The following is a 24,065-nucleotide window of genomic DNA, read 5'->3' as shown; positions in this document are numbered from 1 at the left end:
TCTGCCATTACTGCAACCATGCCTGGCTCACTCTCTGCTGGAAGAGCGCTCTCCGTGATTTCTGGAATAGATGAGGTGGATTGGGAGAGACTGGGAGGCTACACGATGGAGCAATTGAAAGGCTACAGTGTAACATTCAGAGTCCCCCATGCTGGATTCAAGAGGAAGACCCAGTACACCAAGGCGTTGAGAGCCTGGAAGGAGTCACGAGACCCACGGAATGCGGGGGACATCGTTCCACCCGACAACCTTGAGGAGCCCAGCAGAGTCCGGTCGCCAGAGGAGCTGGCAGACAGGGCAGCCGACAGGGCGCATGCAATGGAGATGGCAAAGTTGGCCGGACAAATGGAAATGGAAAAGCAGAAGTTGGCCCTGGAGGCACAACAACGCCAAATGGATCATGATATAAGATTGAAGGAGTTGGAGCTGAAGGCGAAAAGTTTGGACACCGCTCCTTCTGGTGGCAGCGCTCCACCAGCGCAGGTAGAGTCCAAGGTGTACATCCCCAAAGATGTAGTAAAGGAGTATTTTAGAAAGGATGACATAGGGCAGTGGTTTAGAGCCTACGAGGTGGCCATGTCCTCACACCGGGTCCCTGAGAAAGACTGGGGAGCGGGGTTGTGGGGAAGGTTCCTTGCGGAAGGGCGGGACACACTGTTAGATTTGCCCTTAGAAGTCCAGACCTCATACCCCCATATGAAGGAAGCTTTAATGACCAGGTATGGGTTAACTCCTGAGCTATATAGACAGAGGTTCAGGGAGACCAAGAAGATCCCTGAGAGTACGTATGTGGAATATGTGACCTTTTTCTGCAGAGCGCTGGATGGTTGGGTGAAGGGTAGCAAAGTGAATGATTATCAAGGGCTGCTTGATTTAATTGCATGGGAGCACTTGTCCAGTCAATGTTTTCCTGAGCTACGCCAGCACCTGATAGATAGCAAGCTGTCCAACCCGAGGAAGCTTGCTGAGGAGGCGGACCGCTGGCTCAGCACCAGGGTCCACAAGGGTCAAGTGGGAGACTCCGCCAAAGGTGGGCAGGGTCCCCAGCAGAAGAGTGGGGGGGACAAGGGTAAACAGAAGGGGTTCCAAAAAGGCCCCCAAAGTAATTCCCAAGGGAACCAGCAGAAGGGTTCTCAGCCTCCCCCACCCCCGCAGCAGAACGGGGCCCCGACAGGTAGACCTGTTCCAAAGGGGCCCTTCAATTTTTATAGGTGTGGTGACCCGGGTCACATTGCCTCTGATCCTAAGTGTCGCCTGTTTGGTAAGACCGCACCCACTGGTGCTCCACTCCGGCAAGTAGCTAGTGTTAACTTTGGGGAGGAGGTGGCAGTCCAGGAGGGTGGGGGTCCCGGGCAGATGACCCTAGTCTCGCTAGGAGACAGTGAGATGGTCCCTGTAACCTACCTGCCCTCTAACACTAAGAAATATGGGCAGGTGGTGACCATCAATGGAAAGAAGGTTGAGGCTCTTAGAGATACGGGAGCCAGCGTGACCTCGGTGAGGCAACACCTGGTGTCTCAAGAGCAAATTGTACCCAATGCCTACTGTAGGGTTGTCAATGCTGACAACGTAGAGAGTCGTTGTCCAATGGCTCAAGTTCCCTTTGAGTGGGGGGAGGTCTCTGGTACTCTACAAGTCGCTGTGAGAACTGACATGCCTGTAGACTGTCTGCTAGGGAACGACCTGGAGAGTTCCCCTTGGGAAAAGGTAGAGAAGACCACGCATCTGAGGATGGTGGGTCTGCCCGACTGGGCGTGCGTCACCACCCGGTCCATGGCAGCCAGTAGGGGTGTTGAGAGGGTCCTGGAGCCTGAGGGAGAGGTCCAGGAACCGGCCTTAGGGAGAAGGCGCAGGAGGCGCGGGAAACCGGCCCCCGAAGTTCCCACGGCCCAGGAGGAAGTAGACCCTGAGGGGGATGCTCTGGAGCCTACCGGGGAACAGATTGCCGAACTGGGAGATCTGCCTGAGCTGACCCATTGGCAGCAAGAAGGAGGTCCCTCCAGGGAGGAATTCTGCAGGGAGCAGAAAGAATGCCCTTCTCTCGTGGGTATGCGGCAACAGGCTGCAGACCAGGCCAATGGTGTTCAGGCCAAAACACACTACGTGTACTGGGAGAGTGACCTCCTGTATTCCGAGCCTAAGGCTGCTGAACCTGGGTCAGCCCGTGTGCTGGTGGTACCCCCGAAGTTCAGAACCTTCCTACTGGGGCTGGCTCACGATGTGCCGTTAGCAGGACATTTGGGGATGGACAAGACCTATGACAGGCTTGTCACCCACTTTTACTGGCCCCAAATGCATAAGAATTCAGATTCCTACTGCAGAACCTGTCAGACTGGCCAGGCAAGTGGTAAGAGCGGAGGGAAGCATAAGGCTCCTCTGCAACCTTTCCCTGTGGTCGGTACGCCATTCCAACGAGTGGGTATTGATATTGTGGGGCCTCTGGACCCCAAGACAGCCCTGGGCAACAGGTTCATCCTGGTCTTGGTGGACCATGCCACCCGGTACCCTGAAGCCATCCCTCTGAGAACAGTGACGGCCCCCGTGGTGGGACGGGCACTGATGGGAATTTTCTCCCGAGTGGGATTCCCTCTAGAGGTGGTGAGCGACAGGGGGACCAATTTCATATCCACATATATGAAATCCCTGTGGAAGGAGTGTGGGGTAACTTACAAGTTCACCACTCCTTACCACCCCCAAGGAAATGGGTTGGTTGAGAGATTCAACCGAACCCTCAAAGGCATGATCATGGGCCTGGACGGTCCAATGAGGCGTAAGTGGGACGTCCTCTTGCCATGCCTGCTCTTCGCTTACCGAGAGGTGCCGCAGAAGTCTCTAGGGTTCAGCCCCTTTGAGCTTCTGTATGGTCACCCGGTAAGAGGACCTCTGAGTTTGGTGAAGGAAGGCTGGGAGCAATCTCCCAGGAAACCTCCCCAGAATGTATATAGTTACATGCTGGCCTTCCGAAACCAGACTCGGCGTTTCAGGCAACTTGCTGAGGCAAATCTGGAAGCCAGCCAGGAGGAGATGAAGCGGTGGTACGACCGGAATGCCACTCTGGTAGAGCTTCAACCTGGACAAAAGGTGTGGGTCTTGGCCCCAGTGGAGCCTTGTGCACTTCAGGATAAGTGGACAGGTCCATTTGAGGTTGTGGAGCGCAAAAGTCCTATCACCTACTTGGTGGACATGCAGACTCCCAGGAACCCTTTGAGGGTCCTACATGTTAACCGCCTTAAGCCCCACTTAGAGAGGACCGAAGTGGGCATGCTGCTGGCCACTGATGATGGAATGGAAGAGGAGACCGAGCCTCTTCCTGACCTCTTAGTGGCCTCTGAGAAAGATGGGTCAGTGGATGGAGTTAACCTCTCACCCACCCTGACGCCCGAACAACAGGAAGATTGCCGCCACTTGCTGGGACAGTTTTCCGACCGATTCTCCCTGGTTCCTGGTGTCACAGATTGGTGCGTCCATGATGTGGACACAGGAGACAGTTTACCTGTGAAGCACAAGGCTTACAGGGTAACTGACAGGGTCAGAGCTTGCATTAAGGAGGAGGTCTCCAAAATGCTTGCGCTAGGGGTGGTTGAGTCCTCCAGCAGTCCTTGGTCCAGCCCCGTGGTCTTGGTCCCCAAAGCTGCTGCGCCGGGAGCCACACCTGAACTCCGGTTCTGTGTGGACTACAGAGGACTCAATTCAGTAACGAAGACTGACGCGCACCCCATCCCCAGAGCTGATGAGCTCATTGATCGGCTGGGGGCTGCCCGGTTCCTCAGCACGTTTGATTTAACGTCTGGGTACTGGCAGATCGCCTTGACCGATGGGGCCAAAGAGAGGTCCGCATTCTCTACACCAGATGGGCACTTCCAGTTCCGAGTCATGCCATTTGGGATGAAGAATGCCCCTGCCACCTTTCAGAGGTTGGTCAACCAGGTACTGGTTGGGCTGGATGCGTTCAGTGCCGCCTACCTGGATGACATCGCAGTGTTCAGTGCCACCTGGCCCGAACACCTGCGCCACCTCTGGGAAGTGTTGATGGCTCTGCGCCGAGCAGGCCTCACGATCAAGGCAAGCAAGTGTCAGATCGGGCAGGGTTCCGTGGTGTACTTGGGACACCAAGTGGGGAGTGGCAAGGTGGCACCCTTGCAACCCAAAATCGAGACCATCCTGGCTTGGGAACCCCCCAAGACGCAGACCGCAGTGAGGGCCTTCCTCGGGCTCACTGGGTACTACAGGAGGTTTGTCAAGGGCTATGGAACGATCGTTGCCCCCTTGACAGAGCTGACTTCTAAGAAGCAGCCCAGGAACGTGATTTGGACTGACACCTGTCAGAAAGCTTTCGACACCCTGAAGACGGCCATGTGCACGGCGCCCGTGCTCCTGGCCCCTGACTTCTCCAAGGAATTCCTAGTACAGACAGACGCTTCAGAGCATGGTGTAGGGGCTGTTCTCTCACAGATGACTGAGGAGGGCTGGGACCAACCCGTAGCCTTCATCAGTAGGAGGTTACTTCCACGGGAAAGTAGGTGGAGTGCAATTGAGCGAGAAGCATTTGCTGTGGTCTGGGCGCTGAAGAAGCTAAGACCCTACTTGTTTGGGTCTCACTTCCGGGTTCAGACGGACCACAGGCCCCTCAGATGGTTGATGCAAATGAGGGGTGAAAACCCGAAGCTGTTGAGGTGGTCCATCTCCCTACAGGGTATGGACTTTACGGTGGAACACCGTCCTGGTACAGATCACGCCAACGCTGACGGTCTGTCCAGGTATTTCCGCCTTAGTGACGAGGAACCCCCTGGGCAAGGGTAGTTCTCCCCACATTTCAGCTGGAGGGGACACGTGTTAGACCTGGCACCTTGGCGTGAGTTTCCCTTCCACTTTTTGATGGTGTGCCTCGATTGTTTGGCTGGTGTTGTCCGCTCAGGGCACTGCGCCACGGCTAATCCGTGCCGCAGTGCAAGTACTCCCTAGGTAAAGTGTACCTGTAATTGGTGTCCATGATTGGTTTATTGGATTCACTGTCTGTCCCCAGTAGAGTGCACCAGGGGTGCCAGGGCTTGTGAATGCCAATGCTGCTGGTGGGCTTGCAGCGCTGGTTGCGCCACCCACAAAAAGCGGCCTTGTAAAGTGTGTCTAGGGTCTGCCACCGCAGACCCTGTGCGCGGTCCAGGACCGTAGCGCTGACTACGCAAGTGCCCCTACTTGCCAGTCCCTAAACCTTCCCTTACCTACATATTACCCACCCCTCTGGTAGGCCCAAAGGCAGGGTGCATTGTAGGCATAAGGTAGGACAGGCCCTGATGTGTGCGGCATGTCTTAGTAGTGAATTACAGCCATTTCCGTTCTTCACTATTGAAGGCTACCTGCTCTCCATAGGCCAGAATGGGCTGCCGGGATCATGCCAACGCTGTGACCCCAGTGGACTCAGAGAGCATGGTAGAAGTGTCAAGTTTAGTATGCCTGAACTCAGGATGATAAAATACTTCTGGTAGTCAAGTTTATTTTAATATCCTGGGTTTGTAAATACTACTTTTAGAAAGTTAGTATTTACTGACCTGACCATCTCAGTCCGCCTCTGCTGTGTGTATGTGTTCTGCCTGGCAACAGTAAGGAGCAGGGTTGGGGAATCCCCAGAGACAGGATGGCTGCCAGGTGGTGGGTAGAGAGGTGACACCTGGATGGGTGGGAGGAGTACACCTTGACTCGTGAATAGACCTGTGCTCTGCCACCACAAAGCCGGCGCCACCCCCTGTGGGGCGGCTGATGTCTCTGCCCTGCTGCTGAAAGGAAAGCGCAGAGTCACCATAACAAAGTGCTCCAGAACTGGACTGAGCCAGGCCTAGGCCCCCTGGCGCTAAAGAACAAAAGAATCATGGTATAAAAGTAGGAGCCTGGCTCCTAAGAAAGCAGAATCCTGTTTACCACAAAGAACCTCTGCCCGACTAGAAGGAGAAGAAGACGCTGGAGGAGCTGGCCTGCTGCTTGCCTTGCTGAGAAAGGAGAGGAAGAGACTTACTGAAAAGACTTTGCTACTTTGTGCTTGAATATTCTCCAAGGGCTTGATCTGAGCTTGCCCCCTGAACTGAACCCCAGGAACAGTGGGTTCTCTGTGCTTCTTGCTCATCCTCCAATTCGAGCCGTGTGGGCATCCCGCTGGAAAAGAGACTGCGCCCCTCATCGCCCCTCCTAGGGCCGTGACACTCAGAAGCTCGCCTGCCTCCCACCCGTGAGAGCCCCGCTCCGTCCCGAGCCGCTCTCTGTTCCCGGGCCAGGCCGCCTGCATCCCTGTCACCGCCTGCTACTGGAGCGCGCTGACCGCGCTATCACCCCTCCCGCCGGAAGCCGTCCGACGACTGTGATCTACGCCGGGTCACCCAGCTGCACTAACCGTGCCCTGCGACCCCGCTTCGCTATCCCCGGACATCTCAGGCCGCGCCGCCCCCGCTGTGGAGACCCTCCTGCACCGCCGTGCTAAAGGGTCGCTGGCCGCGCCTGCCTACGTGCCCACACCTGCTGATTGAGGACCCAAGAACACTTCTCAAGCTGAGAGTCGCACCGACCTGTGCCGACTCTCCCCCTCACGAAAGAAGTTCCAGTATCGGGCTCAGGGCCCGCAACGCCTTATTTCCCCGTTCGCAGGAGTCGATCTCTGTGAGTACTGGAACCACAAGTAACATTTGCAAGAGACTACAAAGTATCCATTTGAAGCGACGAACAACGAACATTTGCCCGCTTTACAACCTGTTGGCATAGCGAAAACGTTATTGGTCTTGTGATAAGTCTGCTGAGATATATATACCTATTTTTACATAAAGAATCGTATTTTTATATATATCCAAGTCTGGTGTCCGTTTCTGGGGGGATTGATGTATTTACTGTGTGTACGATTGTAAGTGCTTAACCACCAACGCCTGAGGAATCGCCTTGGCTGCTCACGCCACGCACCTAGAGGGTGAGCAAGGGTCATTCGCGAGGGGTTATCCTGCGCCCTGACGTGGAGGAGAGGGTTCCTGCTTGACACAAGGGCAACCTTGCGCCAACCAGAGATCCCCGACTCTAACATATATACATACATATATAAACATATATATAATCTGCATATCTATATAAATAAAAATATAAATGCATGCATACATATACATATACATACATGCATGCATATGCATGTTATGTACATGAAAGTTTGAAAAACACGAATGAATGCAAAGCTAAAAAGCCACAGTACTACAAACAGAATTGCTTTAACTTAAACGAGGGCGAGACCTATTGCATTTTCAATGCTTGTTTACTTTGGTTCCATCAAGAAGGCATTCAGATGTGTCACATATTTGCCATGAATTCAGAATGTTAGCACTCTAGCTGCTCATTAGATCACTGTAGTAAAGCTACTGCTCACCAGGAAAGTCTGCTGCTGGTATTCAAAGTGCATGTTTCAGTCTGCATGTCAGAATTCTTTCATGAAATAGAAGAGGATTTGAGAATTCACTCAAAATGTGCCCTAATTTTTCTTTCTGCAGCACTAATCATACTTTCTATGGCAAAATGAACCCCCTCATTTTGTTCCTTTTTAAATTAAATGTGTTAAGAGTTACCACTTTATTCCAATCAAGATGGCTTCAGGTGTGCCATACGTTTGTCATAAGTAGGACTGTTAGCGCTCTAGTTGTTCTTTGGAACACTCTGGGAAGCTGCAGTAGAACACAAAGGAATCAACTGACAGTCTCTGCCCTTGTTGGATGTACATGTTTTACTGAGAATGTCAGACTTAATTCTCACATGACTGAGAAAGATAATGTGAATTTACAGAAAATATGCTCTCAGTTTAGCTTCTAGATCACCTTCCAACCTCTGTGGGAAAAGCATGACAAAATATTTTTCTCTCAAACATGATTCATGATATCCCAGCAGAAGGCGTTTTCACATGGTAAAATCACCTTAGAACACACCACAATTCCTAAAATGAGTATGGTGCCATCAACAAATGATTTATAATGTAACTAAAGTCTTAAAAACGTCTATTAACTTCAATGCTTTTTAATGAGGTGCTATCATGTATATTGATCCCAAGATGGCTGCCAACACTTCTTGGATGAAGTGCTGACTGCCAATCAGATCTCACGATGAGATGTGTGGTTAGGCTCCGCCCAGATATATATGTGATTTTACTTTTGATTTTCTCAGGAACTACTGAACGGATTTACACCATTTAAGCAAAAGGCTCTGAACCAAGGTCTACCTTTCTGCCAAATTTGGTGTAATTCCGTTCAGCAGTTCGGGCTGTAGCTGCGACTAAAGGTCCCTATGGAAAATTGCATGGGGAAAACACGTTTGGGACCCCCCTTTTTTCTCGGCCCCCGCTTGAAGAATCACCCCGAGACTTTCAGGATGAGAGCGGACCGGATCGGGCCATATGTTTTGAATATTTTGTGAAGATTCGTCAACCGGCGCCAAAGTTATTCTAAATAGAATGTTGCGGATTTCTTATGGATAATAGGTCCTAACTATAACTACCTACTGGCGACAAGTCCCAGAGTGCACCGTTGAAGTATTGATATGCAAAAAGGAAGTCCTTGTTAATACTCACAATAATTGTGGCTGATCTTTGTACAACGGTGCTACTCGTGCTGTTCGTTCTGTTGGAAGGCAGGTGAGTAAGTTGTGAAGAGAGATAAAGCAACCTCCAGCCAGCACGATCGCTGATGAAATGCTTCATCACGAATCCCTTCCATCACGCAAACCTTTTCGCCACAATGGCATTCCTCAGTAGGTAGGAAGCGTGTGTGGGTCATGTCCCTCAATAAATACCAACACACAAAGTCTCTCGTTACCGGGACCCCCGACCCTGCAGGGCGGCCTCTGGAACAATGGGCACGGAGCAGCCCATCCAATCAACACAAAAAACATTAGAGGCCCAATACTGGCAGCAAACCGCATTTATTCCAAGTCTGTGCACTGCAGTTTCCTCCTGATTTCCTAACGTTTCAGCCTCATCCGGCCTTGCTCACAGGCAGAAGGAAAATGAATAAAGGCTCAATGCGCACCTGCGTGCTTTTAAGTTCTTTTCATCTCACGTGACTTCAGTGCAAAATACAAGTCCCAGAGTGCACCGTTGAAGTATTGATATGCAAAAAGGAAGTCCTTGTTAATACTCACAATAATTGTGGCTGATCTTTGTACAACGGTGCTACTCGTGCTGTTCGTTCTGTTGGAAGGCAGGGGAGTAAGTTGTGACGAGAGATAAAGCAACCTCCAGCCAGCACGATCGCTGATGAAATGCTTCATCACGAATCCCTTCCATCACGCAAACCTTTTCGCCACCATGGCATTCCTCAGTAGGTAGGAAGCGTGTGTGGGTCATGTCCCTCAATAAATACCAACACACAAAGTCTCTCGTTACCGGGACCCCCGACCCTGCAGGGCAGCCTCTGGAACAATGGGCACGGAGCAGCCCATCCAATCAACACAAAAAACATTAGAGGCCCAATACTGGCAGCAAACCGCATTTATTCCAAGTCTGTGCACTGCAGTTTCCTCCTGATTTCCTAACGTTTCAGCCTCATCCGGCCTTGCTCACAGGCAGAAGGAAAATGAATAAAGGCTCAATGCGCACCTGCATGCTTTTAAGTTCTTTTCATCTCACGTGACTTCAGTGCAAAATACAAGTCCCAGAGTGCACCGTTGAAGTATTGATATGCAAAAAGGAAGTCCTTGTTAATACTCACAATAATTGTGGCTGATCTTTGTACAACGGTGCTACTCGTGCTGTTCGTTCTGTTGGAAGGCAGGTGAGTAAGTTGTGACGAGAGATAAAGCAACCTCCAGCCAGCACGATCGCTGATGAAATGCTTCATCACGAATCCCTTCCATCACGCAAACCTTTTCGCCACAATGGCATTCCTCAGTAGGTAGGAAGCGTGTGTGGGTCATGTCCCTCAATAAATACCAACACACAAAGTCTCTTGTTACCGGGACCCCCGACCCTGCAGGGCGGCCTCTGGAACAATGGGCACGGAGCAGCCCATCCAATCAACACAAAAAACATTAGAGGCCCAATACTGGCAGCAAACCGCATTTATTCCAAGTCTGTGCACTGCAGTTTCCTCCTGATTTCCTAACGTTTCAGCCTCATCCGGCCTTGCTCACAGGCAGAAGGAAAATGAATAAAGGCTCAATGCGCACCTGCGTGCTTTTAAGTTCTTTTCATCTCACGTGACTTCAGTGCAAAATACAAGTCCCAGAGTGCACCGTTGAAGTATTGATATGCAAAAAGGAAGTCCTTGTTAATACTCACAATAATTGTGGCTGATCTTTGTACAACGGTGCTACTCGTGCTGTTCGTTCTGTTGGAAGGCAGGTGAGTAAGTTGTGACGAGAGATAAAGCAACCTCCAGCCAGCACGATCGCTGATGAAATGCTTCATCACGAATCCCTTCCATCACGCAAACCTTTTCGCCACAATGGCATTCCTCAGTAGGTAGGAAGCGTGTGTGGGTCATGTCCCTCAATAAATACCAACACACAAAGTCTCTCGTTACCGAGACCCCCGACCCTGCAGGGCGGCCTCTGGAACAATGGGCACGGAGCAGCCCATCCAATCAACACAAAAAACATTAGAGGCCCAATACTGGCAGCAAACCGCATTTATTCCAAGTCTGTGCACTGCAGTTTCCTCCTGATTTCCTAACGTTTCAGCCTCATCCGGCCTTGCTCACAGGCAGAAGGAAAATGAATAAAGGCTCAATGCGCACCTGCGTGCTTTTAAGTTCTTTTCATCTCACGTGACTTCAGTGCAAAATACAAGTCCCAGAGTGCACCGTTGAAGTATTGATATGCAAAAAGGAAGTCCTTGTTAATACTCACAATAATTGTGGCTGATCTTTGTACAACGGTGCTACTCGTGCTGTTCGTTCTGTTGGAAGGCAGGTGAGTAAGTTGTGACGAGAGATAAAGCAACCTCCAGCCAGCACGATCGCTGATGAAATGCTTCATCACGAATCCCTTCCATCACGCAAACCTTTTCGCCACAATGGCATTCCTCAGTAGGTAGGAAGCGTGTGTGGGTCATGTCCCTCAATAAATACCAACACACAAAGTCTCTCGTTACCGGGACCCCCGACCCTGCAGGGCGGCCTCTGGAACAATGGGCACGGAGCAGCCCATCCAATCAACACAAAAAACATTAGAGGCCCAATACTGGCAGCAAACCGCATTTATTCCAAGTCTGTGCACTGCAGTTTCCTCCTGATTTCCTAACGTTTCAGCCTCATCCGGCCTTGCTCACAGGCAGAAGGAAAATGAATAAAGGCTCAATGCGCACCTGCGTGCTTTTAAGTTCTTTTCATCTCACGTGACTTCAGTGCAAAATACAAGTCCCAGAGTGCACCGTTGAAGTATTGATATGCAAAAAGGAAGTCCTTGTTAATACTCACAATAATTGTGGCTGATCTTTGTACAACGGTGCTACTCGTGCTGTTCGTTCTGTTGGAAGGCAGGTGAGTAAGTTGTGACGAGAGATAAAGCAACCTCCAGCCAGCACGATCGCTGATGAAATGCTTCATCACGAATCCCTTCCATCACGCAAACCTTTTCGCCACAATGGCATTCCTCAGTAGGTAGGAAGCGTGTGTGGGTCATGTCCCTCAATAAATACCAACACACAAAGTCTCTCGTTACCGGGACCCCCGACCCTGCAGGGCGGCCTCTGGAACAATGGGCACGGAGCAGCCCATCCAATCAACACAAAAAACATTAGAGGCCCAATACTGGCAGCAAACCGCATTTATTCCAAGTCTGTGCACTGCAGTTTCCTCCTGATTTCCTAACGTTTCAGCCTCATCCGGCCTTGCTCACAGGCAGAAGGAAAATGAATAAAGGCTCAATGCGCACCTGCGTGCTTTTAAGTTCTTTTCATCTCACGTGACTTCAGTGCAAAATACAAGTCCCAGAGTGCACCGTTGAAGTATTGATATGCAAAAAGGAAGTCCTTGTTAATACTCACAATAATTGTGGCTGATCTTTGTACAACGGTGCTACTCGTGCTGTTCGTTCTGTTGGAAGGCAGGTGAGTAAGTTGTGACGAGAGATAAAGCAACCTCCAGCCAGCACGATCGCTGATGAAATGCTTCATCACGAATCCCTTCCATCACGCAAACCTTTTCGCCACAATGGCATTCCTCAGTAGGTAGGAAGCGTGTGTGGGTCATGTCCCTCAATAAATACCAACACACAAAGTCTCTCGTTACCGGGACCCCCGACCCTGCAGGGCGGCCTCTGGAACAATGGGCACGGAGCAGCCCATCCAATCAACACAAAAAACATTAGAGGCCCAATACTGGCAGCAAACCGCATTTATTCCAAGTCTGTGCACTGCAGTTTCCTCCTGATTTCCTAACGTTTCAGCCTCATCCGGCCTTGCTCACAGGCAGAAGGAAAATGAATAAAGGCTCAATGTGCACCTGCGTGCTTTTAAGTTCTTTTCATCTCATGTGACTTCAGTGCAAAATACAAGTCCCAGAGTGCACCGTTGAAGTATTGATATGCAAAAAGGAAGTCCTTGTTAATACTCACAATAATTGTGGCTGATCTTTGTACAACGGTGCTACTCGTGCTGTTCGTTCTGTTGGAAGGCAGGTGAGTAAGTTGTGACGAGAGATAAAGCAACCTCCAGCCAGCACGATCGCTGATGAAATGCTTCATCACGAATCCCTTCCATCACGCAAACCTTTTCGCCACAATGGCATTCCTCAGTAGGTAGGAAGCGTGTGTGGGTCATGTCCCTCAATAAATACCAACACACAAAGTCTCTCGTTACCAGGACCCCCGACCCTGCAGGGCGGCCTCTGGAACAATGGGCACGGAGCAGCCCATCCAATCAACACAAAAAACATTAGAGGCCCAATACTGGCAGCAAACCGCATTTATTCCAAGTCTGTGCACTGCAGTTTCCTCCTGATTTCCTAACGTTTCAGCCTCATCCGGCCTTGCTCACAGGCAGAAGGAAAATGAATAAAGGCTCAATGCGCACCTGCGTGCTTTTAAGTTCTTTTCATCTCACGTGACTTCAGTGCAAAATACAAGTCCCAGAGTGCACCGTTGAAGTATTGATATGCAAAAAGGAAGTCCTTGTTAATACTCACAATAATTGTGGCTGATCATATATATATATATATTTCAAAAAACGATGACGACGCCATGTGCGGGTTCAAACATCTATTCCTCTGCCGCCGCCAAACGCGTTTCGACTGCCAAGCAGTCTTGCTCACTGGTACAAGTATTGTAAAACGCAGCCATTTTTTAAAGTGCAACACGTGCAGATTGTGACTACAACTTTAAATGACATAAAGAACAGACTCCTAGTTTATGGCAACATAATCACACAAAATATTTTCTAAAGCATAATACTTTAGTTGTACAATTTTTCTAATGAGCAATTTGTTAATTTAAATTACTCGTATCAAAGGGGCAATTTAATTCTTGTATTCTCTATGTTATCGCTGCTTTGTATATTGCAAATTCAAGCTTCAGTAAGCTTTATTGATACCGCATGCAAAACGACAAACGTAGTCATTTAGATTAACGAGAGCCTGTGTAAATTTACTCATATATTATAAATAAAACTCAAGTGAGATTCGTTAACACAGCGCATTACATCCTTATTTCGCTCAAGTGAGCTTACACTTACTATATAATTTGTTGAAACCTCGGCTCAACAAATTAACTTGAATACAAATAATTCATTCATTTGCCCAAAAATTCATGCCCAAGTGGGCTTAAATCAATCGACTTTTAACAACCATTCCATACTATTCATATTTAGTGATTCTTTTGAGTCTGTCAAGTTTCTCTCTCTCTCTTCTTAATTAAAACATGCTTTTCAAAGGCAACGCTTGACTATTGCTAACTATAAGTGAGTGTGTAAATCTTCCTCCATGTTCAGGCCTTCAGGTTGTTTAGAATTCAACTCTATAATATATCGAGACTCAAGTCTCCGCAGTTTCTTGACTCTATTGCCTCTTCTTACATTTGCTTTTACCGAGTCGATCACATAGTAAGTTAGCCCTTTGGTGTCTTGATTGTGGATTTTCTCAAAGTGCCGGGCTACTGGGTATGACCTATCCCTATTCTTGATCGCCCTCAAATGCTGCAAGACCACCCGCTTGTGAACTTCGAGAATCGTGCTGCCCACGTAGTGCAGGCCACAAGGGCACTGCAGTACGTAGATTGCATGATCTGTTTTGCAGGTATATCGGCCTTTAATCTTCCTCATCACATTTGTAAGGCCTACTTTGTATTGTGACATGTTAATTCCATAAGTACAAGCCTTGCATTTGGTGCACTTGATGAAACCTTGCTTATTGCTTAACCAAGTTGTTTTAACTGGCTGCTTTCTCATTGTATTACTTACTAGTGCCTGTTTGAAGGATTTAGCCTTTCGGAAAGTGATCTGCGGTCTCTTAGCAACTTGTTTACCAAGCAGACGATCATTTCTTATTACGTGCCAATGTTTATTCAGTATTCTTCTCACATCATCATGTTGCCTGCTAAAAGTAGTGATGAACCTACATTGATTATCATTATTTTTACTAGTCTTCTTATTGGTATCAAACAAGACTTCCTCTCTTTTCTTCTTCAATGATTTGTTCACACCATTGTCTATCCAAGCGTCTGGATAACCTCTACTTTTAAATCTTCTAGTCAATGTATCTAATTCCCTCCTGCATTCTTCTGGTGCACTACAGTTTCGCCTAACTCTAAGGCTCTCTCCATAAGGAATGCTCCTCTTTAAATTTACAGGATGGAAACTATGGGCGTGCAACAGGGTATTACCGGAGGTAGGTTTCCTGAACAGTTTAGTCTCAACTTTCCCATTGTCAATGTAAACTGTTAAATCAAGGAAATTAACACTTACATTACTAATTTCACTTGCAAAGTTCAGATTCAAATCATTTCTTTGAATTTGGACTATGAACAATTTGACTTCTTCTTCAGTACCCCTCCACACCAGAAATAGGTCGTCAATGAACCGACTCCAATGCATTATATGGTTGTCCCATTCTCTGTGGTACTGCACTCTGATCACCTGCTCCTCCCACCAGCCCATATGCAAATTCGCATAGCTGGGGGCGAAGCAGGTGCCCATCGCAGTACCACATGTCTGGTGGAAGAGTTGCCCTTCAAAAATAAAGAAATTACTGCTCAGACATTTTTCAATCATCCTAATTATCATCTGGGTATGGACCCAGAGTTTAATTGATCTGGTATCGAGAAAGTGCCCCACTGCTCTCAGGCCGTCTGTGTGCCTGATGCTGGTGTAAAGTGTTGACACATCGATAGTTACTAGTAAGTAATCATCTTCCCAAGGAAGATCATATATCCTCCTCAGGAAATCTCCTGTATCCTGTATGTACGAAGGGAGTGTTTTGACTAGGGGATTCAGAAATGAATCTACAAACTTGGATGTGTTCTCTAATGCACTGCCCATAGCTGAAATTATTGGGCGGCCAGGAGGATTTTTCAAATCTTTATGCACTTTGGGGATTAGATAAAATATCGGAGTGACAGGTTGATCTATTTTCAAAAACATAAACTCATCATGATTCAACAGGATTTGGTCATACCAATTCTTTAACTCATCATTAAATTGGTTGTTGCTCAACAGCATAACTTGCTCCTCAACCCTTACATAACAGTTTTTGTTGTTCAACTGTTTGTATGCTTCTGTTAGATATTGCTTTTTTCCCCATAAGACAATATTGCCTCCTTTATCTGCATTACGTACTATACAGTTATCACATGAAGACAATTTCTTAATTAGGGCATGATAAGTTTTCTGCTTGTTGTTACTTGATTTATTAAAGTTCTGATATGAATATTTGCCTAATTTCTTCAATTCATTCAAAACCAGATCATTATATACATCAGTCACATCTCTTGTAGTTATCGGAGTAAATTTTGAACTCCTTCTAAATCCCGTTGGTGCATCTTGATATATATCGATGTTTTCTTCCTGCGCAATCTCTGCAGCACTGCGAATGGCCTCATCATCGTTTTCTGCCTCCATGGCTTTCATTTCCATTAGTAAGTTCATATCTCCCACTGCAAGATTATCTACACTTTCTGTTGTTAATCCCACTTGCTTACATCTTAATGATGGGTTGGATAGAAAATGTTTTTTTAGCTTTAGCACTCTGATGAATTTGAATAAGTCGATACGTGTTTGCACATAATCCAAATCTGCTTCTGGGCAGAATGATAGTCCTAATTTCAAAATTTCCTGTACGTCTTTAGTAAGTATGGTGTCCGTCAAATTTATGATCGTTGTTTCTTTATTTTCTTCTATTCCTTTGTTATTAGCTTCTTCGATCCTTTGCCTCCTGCAGGCTGCCCCCTTCTGCCTCTTCGACCTCTGCCTCTTCCTCTTGCTGTGATTGTACCTTGTATTGGTGGCCTTTGATGCAAATTGTATTTCCTTTCTTCGCGTAAAAAATCAAGTTCATCGATTATTGTAGGTACTAATCTCTGAGCATTTACTTCCTCTTCTAAGTCCGTATCAATTTCAGAACTTTGAAGGCTGCTTTGTTCTGACTGAGGTTCTGGGCCCACTCTGCTTGCCTTTCCCAGTTTTTGTTTCCTAATGGTGTCAAACTTTCTGGCGAAAGTATAGATCTGACCTCGATCGTAGTCTTGCTTGTCTCTTAAAAACTTCTGAGCTTTACGTTATTTTATTGAGACTTCCAGTTTCTTTAGTCTTTCTTTTATTTCGCTTTTAAATTGTTTGATGGCTTCTTGGTTTTCTTCTTTGCTTAAGCCTTCCACTATTAGCTCTATTTCTGCCAGGATTTTCTTTCTGTCTATGTCGGCATACTTAATTAGTGTTCCTAACATTCTACGAGAGGCCTCATTGTTGTTCGCAGCCCATTCTTTTCGCATCTCTGGGTTGGGTTCCTCATAGCTTGGTGCCACCATTATTCTTAACCCTCTAGGCAATAGTTGGACTTCGAGGTATCTCTGCAGGGACTTCGACTGCCACCATTTAGAAAGTTCAGATCGTTGCAGCATTTCTAATCTTTTTAGACGTGTTGTCAAATTCGTTTCATTCTTGCCACTGCTGCTGGACCCAGCTGGACCACTCTGATTTATACAAATATTGTTGAACACTTCAAGCGCTGCCTCTTCGCGCCCCTTTACTTCTGCGGCAGACATTTCTAACAATATACAAGCGAACTCGCTTATACCGCAACCGCTGTAACCCTCTGTGTTGTGTCACTGTGGTATACAAGCTTCACTCTCTCCCCCACCGTTACTGTGCAGTCAGCCTCACCCGGCACCCGGATCACGTAACTTCAAGTCCTCCGACTCGCAGATTAGTTTTCTCGTATTCCGGCGCTGATCTTGCTTCCGTCCTCGGCTTCTCAGCCTCACGGCGTTGGGGGGTGGCAAACGTTTCAAATTCCTTTCGTACTCCTCGGGTATTCTCTGCCACTCTAAAGCGAGAGTTGCGTCGTCGATTTAGACTCCTCGAAGCGAGTTAAACAAATATTTCAAAAAACGATGACGACGCCATGTGCGGGTTCAAACATTTATTCTTCTGCCGCCACGAAACGCGTTTCGACTGCCAAGCAGTCTTGCTCACTGGTACAAGTATTGTAAAACGCGGCCATTTTTTAAAGTGCAACACGTGCAGATTGTGACTACAACTTTAAATGACATAAAACAGACTCGTAGTTTATGGCAACATAATCACACAAAATATTTTCGAAAGCATAATACTTTGGTTGTACAATTTTTCTAATGAGCAATTTGTTAATTTAAATTACTCGTATCACAGGGGCAATTTAATTCTTGTATTCTCTATGTTATCGCTGCTGTGTATATTGCAAATTTAAGCTTCAGTAAGCTTTATTGATACCGCATGCAAAACGACAAACGTAGTCATTTAGATTAACGAGAGCCTGTGTAAATTTACTCATATATTATAAATAAAACTCAAGTGAGATTCGTTAACACAGCGCATTACATCCTTATTTCGCTCAAGTGAGCTTACACTTACTATATAATTTGTTGAAACCTCGGCTCAACAAATTAACTTGAATACAAATAATTCATTCATTTGCCCAAAAATTCATGCCCAAGTGGGCTTAAATCAATCGACTTTTAACAACCATTCCATACTATTCATATTTAGTGATTCTTTTGAGTCGTTTTCGGCCGAAAAGCGGCGATAATTTTCTATCGTCGCCTTGTAAATATGCCACCATAATGTTAAGGATTCTGCCATTGTTTTAATTTGTGGTACATTATTCCATGTGCTTTTGTGTAGCGCTGTGAGGGGCATATTATCAAGCCCCGGCAATAAATATCGCTGAGCGCGCTTAGCGCGCTTTTAATTATCGCCGGCTATCACTGGAATATATCGCCAAGCTAGCGCTGTATTATCAACGCTTAGCGCTATGGCGATAAATATTCCAGCAATAGCGGGGTTTTCCATGGAACATCGCTTGTTTTCCAGCGATGTTCCATGGAAAACGGTGATACGCTTGATGATAGGCCCTATGGCCTTAGACCCACAATCCACCTCCCATGTTAGGTATGCCTTAGTCATGAGCTAAGGCAGAGTTAGCGCAATTTAAATTATTGCTACGCCTCGTTGTTCATATCGCGAAGCTGCCTTCGTGAAATTTTCCCATGTTGTTTTCACATCCATGCCTACTTTGCATCTCATTATAGATGCGAGGCGAGGCGTGTGAAAAATGGGAGCTAAGTCAAGGAAACACGCGCTAGCGTGTCCTTGTAAATAATGCGATATAATTATCGACGCTTTGCGCCCGAAAAACGGACGCTAAAGCGGCGATAATTGTATCGCCGGCCCTTGGTTATATGCCCCTTAGTTATTCCTATTGTATGCTGGCACTATAACATATATTTCTTTTAAACATTCTGTAGCATCCCTGAAGAATGACAGTATCTGAGGTCCTGTAGCTCCCTCAGTGTTCCTCCATCACACAGAGTAGGCAGTTTTCTGCCGCTAAAGCGGCGATAATTTTATCGCCTGGCTTGATAATATGCCCCCAACACCCCTCTCGATTTACGGTTTGCTTTTATGCCCCGTCCCCAGCACTCCCTACGGCACTTTTAGGCCTTTTCGGAGCTATAGAAAACAATAAAAATAAAAAAGGCAGTGAAGTACCTGCAGAAATCTCTGTGGTAAGTTAAGGTTTGACACTGCTTTTCATCTAGCTGAAGGTCAATAACATGCGTGCCATCGAGTACTTGGGCATCAGTAACTTTAACAGAGATATCTATATATATATCACTGTTTTTTGGTCAATTAAGGAATACCCTTGTGAATAGGGAAATCTTGGATTAACGTCAGATTTTGCAATAGAATGCCTCCCTTGCATATAATTAGCGTTATTTATCGCTGACAGAAGTAGAGATGTTTAAAAGTGTAGTTTTCGCCTATAATCTGTCGCTAACTGCTGTTAGCGACAGCTTGTAAATATTGCGATAAAAATATCGCTGCTTTATCGGCTAAAGCAGCGATATTGCCTTGTGAATATGCCCCTTTGTACGAGCAAACCAGAAAAACGTTTGCCATGTATATCGTGCAGCAAACATACTATAAGAATATACTGCAGTCTCTTCAAACTTCAAGAAAAGGTTTTTCTTTAACTAATGGAGATGTTTCACCTTAGCACATCCGATTATATCACAGCCCAGACAGATATTTTCTAAATATGATAGGGGCATATTATCAACGGCCAGCGATAATTATCGCTGGCCGTTCATAGCGATAGATAAATTATCGCCAGCTATCGCTGAATATTATCGCTATGATAACGCTATATTTACCACGCATAGCGCTATGGCGATAATATTTCAGCGATAGCGGTGTTTTCAATGGAACATCGCTGGGCCAGGCGATAATTTTATCGCCTGGCTTGATAATATGCCCCTTGGTTTGCTAATGGCAAGTTCAGGAATAAAAACTATGGGGCATATTAGCAAGGGCTGGCGATATAATTATCGCCGCTTTAGCTTCCGTTTTTGGGCGAAAAGCGGCGATAATTATATCGCAATATCATCAAGGACACGCTAGCGCGTGTTTCCTTGATGTAGAGCCCGTTTTTTCACAGCCTCGCCTCGCATCGCTAATGAGATGCAAAAGAGGCGTGGCTGTGAAAACAACACATGTTAATATCGTGAAGGCAGCTTCGCGATATTAACAAAGAGGTGCAGCGATAAAATAAATCGCGCTACCTCAGCCTTAACTCAGGAATTTAACACCTGTTAAATTCCTGACTAAGGCATACTTTTAATGGGATATGGATTATGCTTATAGGACCACAGGGTCCTATCAGCAATGTTATCGCTGTTTCAATGGAACATCGCTGGAAAACCAGCGATGTTCCATTGAAAACACCGCTATCGCTGAAATATTATCGCCATAGCGCTATGCGTTGTAAATATAGCGTTATCATGGCGATAATATTCAGCGATAGCTGGCGATAATTTTTCTATCGCTATGAACGAACGGCCAGCGATAATTATCGCTGGCCGTTGATAATATGCCCCCATGTTAGATGTTCTTCTCATCTAACATGGGCTTCAATTGGAATTCCATAGAGCATATTATCAAACCCATTATCGCCGTTTTAGCGGCAGTTTTCTGCCGCTAAAGCGGCGATAATTTTATCGCCTGGCTTGATAATATGCCCCTCAGAGGCAAGTCAGTAGTTATGTAAACCCTTAACATGGCCTAGAGTCTATAGATGGAACTATGCTATAGTCTATTAAATCAAGCATAAAAAGTGCCCGTACAGCGCACATCTGACAAAAAAGAAAAAGGAGACCCTGCGAAATATAATGTTTTCGTAGCAATGCACAACATAAACAACCAGGGAAACCTGTATCGATTCCAGCTTATCTCAATTCATTTCGAAATGCAGTCTCCAGATGTTTATCTATTTCTGTTTCTCTCCTGTTATATACGAAAGGTCAATGTTTTGTATTTTATTTTTGACCCACGAACGAGAAACAGCAACACTCACAGCAGACCCTTCTCAGCGTCCCCAGCTCTAAACTAAAAAGCCAAGAATGCATTTATTAGGGGGGTGTCAAACAACAAACACTTTCCTGAAGCTACGGATCATTATCACGGTTGCAAGTCCACAACTTTCCTGTTGTTAAATAAACTTTTGCATTATCGAAGCGCCATCGGTATTCTACGAAATGTACATAGCAACATACTTCAAGACATGTCTGGTTTTCCCGTCTCACGCGAGTGGAGCATGCAGTCACGTCACAGACTTTTAAAAATTTTCATGGCATCACTTTTCCCTATAAAAGTCAGTTCTACAAGTACTATACTTTAAATTAACAAAACAGGACATGAACATGCGAACACTGACCACTACAAATAGTCTTCTTATTTGTTTTCACAGCTTTACCTTGCCCATTACGTCATCAAGTTGCCGAACGTCAAAGCTCGGCAAACATCCAATAAAGGGCCAGGAGAAGGGTCCAGGGGGGAAATTCTTCGGTGGCCTCCTTTTAACGTAATCGGCAACCAGGAGGAAGATTGCTAAAAACAGCAGGACGTTTGCGACGGTCGCCTGCTGCAGAAGGAGAGTTACAGCGGAGAAAACGGACAGTTCCATAGTTGTTGAAGAAGATTCCCTATCACGAGAACACTGCCAAAGCTGGCTTGAAATTCTGCATGCAGAGTGCTTAACGCAGCAAGCTCGCGGCTGCTGCCAGGGCTGAATTCCAAAACCAGCTCAACCCAAATACAAAAGAAACCAGAGAACAAGCGCAAATCATGCCAAAATAAGCTCAAAGCCAGCCCAGCCCCAAATGTCACTAAACAAGTATAAAGTGAAGTATAAAAGTTATAAAAGAAAAAAGTTAATAGCGAGCACTGATTAAAATTTGGAGATTAACCCAAATGAGCAATAGAAGACACAGACTGTCAGCACTATACGTGTATATGATAAGGGACGAGGCACCTGAAGCACCTATTTTCTGCCAAAGATTTCCACATTACCTATATTTATTTCATACCTGTTTTGATTAAATTAAGGTTTTGTATAATATTTCATGATTCATGTCAATTAGATTTGATTCATGAACTTATGCCTTTATAAAGTAAGTGCCTCAAACAAAAAAGCTATCATAGGCAGAGCCAGTAAGTCTGGCTATTTTATAATGGAAAGTGCTTCTTCATTGATTGCCAGAGACCTCAAGTCTCACTCATTGCCAATGAGACTCATGCATTTGGAGGCCGGCTCCAGCTTCCACCTCCAGCATCAGGAAGAGCCCTCCTACGAACTCCTTCATGTGATGTGACAGCTAGCTGGTACTTAACCGCAATATTTTAGTAAAGTCGTCAAATAACTTTCCCCATTGGTTATATGGACCTTTGTTGGTTGAATTGAAGCGCTGTAAAGGACAAGACACCAAGGATACATTTCTGACTTGTGCAGCCAATGTGATCCTACAATAATGACCACAAATCATTCATTATGGTTAAATGGATTTATTTTAGGATACTAACCAATCTAGTATATAAGCAGAACAAGAATAAGTTCAAAGGATACAACACTACAGCTGGTAAGCTGAAATATCTCAGTAGGATAAGCCGTAAAGAGTTGAGATACGGAATAGTAAGAGCCACAACAATACAGAAACAAAGTACAGTAATATGTGTTCCATAACAAAACTTCCCTTCTCTCTTCTAAACATTAATCGATTACAGGATCATCTAACCAGGGATTTGTTGTAGGGAGTATAGATGGTGTCAGCATAGTATAGACTTCTGTAGAAATCTTGGGAAAAGCAAATAAGTGTTTAGTATAAAGCTTCACATTTGTAGTAAAGCAGAGAGATCTGTACCTCTCTAAATCAAGTCTGCCTTTAAGCCTATAATGTTCTTAATGTACTTCTTTACCTCCTCCTCTTATCGGGAATATAATTACAACATTGCTAGACTTTCAGCAATTTACAGACTCCTGCGACCCTTGCCGAGAAGGATATCTAACACTAGGCGTGTAGTGTAGTTCCTATTTCCCTAATAGGCTCTGCGCATTGGAATAATATATCCTATAGATTTGGCATAGGACTGAGGTCAGTATGCCCCTATCCAGTATACTAAACTTAATTAATTTGTAACAGCTAACTCAGAGACCACTAGAAACTCCTTGTAAACAAGAAGGGAGTAGTTTCTGGCAACCGCATAAACATGACAACTTTGTTTCCCTTTAGAATCGGAACACTCTCAGAATTGTGGAAACAACAGATAACAGTTTCACTCAGCTAATCATGCATGCTTAGTTTCTTCAGAGTTACACAGAAAGAATAGACGGGCGTTTCAATAAAAGGATTTATTGAACAGTCTTGTTTCTCCTGTAAGAGATATGAGCTGTTACAATCACAAGACAGTATGCGAGATATATTATGTACAGTGTAAGCAGTAGAAAGAAATAATACTGCGCTAGCTTTATCTTTTAGTTATGACACATATATTCATATACATAAATAACATAAGCTAAAAATGTGAGTACTCATAAGATGCTTCCCTAACTAGTTCTACCCCAGTGTACCTAACCTAAGTGTAGTACAAGGTAAGAAGTAGGTGATGTATTCTACTATAGTATGGTAGGCTATAGTATGGTATGCTAAGTCTGGCATGCCAAGAGTCCCTCTAGGTTCTAGTCAGCTCCATACCTTGAGAATGAGAGAGGTGGGAATCTCTTTCCGGGTCTCGAACTCTAACACCCAGTGAAGGGAGTCAGAACACTGGAAGCTGGATTCTCTGCGAGCAGGGATGACAGCGTCTCTTTTCAGTGCGTCAGGCCAGGACACGGGCTCCTCTAAAGTCGAGGTCTCCTCCTACTTTCTTGGGCAACGGAAGGTATATTTATACCCGGTAGGTGCCTTGGAATGTTAGCATTGACGTAAAGTCGGGCAGAGGAAGACGTCAGGAATGAACCCTTAAGGAATAGCGGTTCATGCATAATAAATGAGTTTTTGGAGAAATCAATAATCCTGTGCTAGGGGAACTCCCAAGAGCCTAA

At 46.0% G+C, this 24,065-nt stretch overlaps 1 protein-coding gene across 3 annotated transcripts in view; it reads right to left on the bottom strand.

Moving 5' to 3' along the window:
- The window catches only part of LOC146834882 (cytochrome P450 2J2-like), a 630,312-nt gene extending 608,557 nt beyond the window's left edge, over positions 1 to 21,755 (bottom strand). For all 3 annotated transcript variants that reach the window (XM_085602487.1, XM_085602486.1, XM_085602485.1), the window contains exon 1: positions 21,441 to 21,755. In XM_085602487.1, coding sequence (XP_085458613.1) covers positions 21,441 to 21,650 — 210 coding nt within the window. In that variant the 5' untranslated portion in view covers positions 21,651 to 21,755. The remainder of the gene's footprint in view (positions 1 to 21,440) is intronic.
- Between the last annotated feature and the right edge of the window lie 2,310 nt (positions 21,756 to 24,065).

Source organism: Triturus cristatus, chromosome 4_2, assembly GCF_964204655.1.
Source record: "Triturus cristatus chromosome 4_2, aTriCri1.1, whole genome shotgun sequence".
Classification (NCBI taxonomy): Eukaryota; Metazoa; Chordata; class Amphibia; order Caudata; family Salamandridae; genus Triturus; species Triturus cristatus.
Note: the sequence above shows the minus strand (reverse complement) of the source record. Positions and strands in the feature narration are given on the sequence as shown.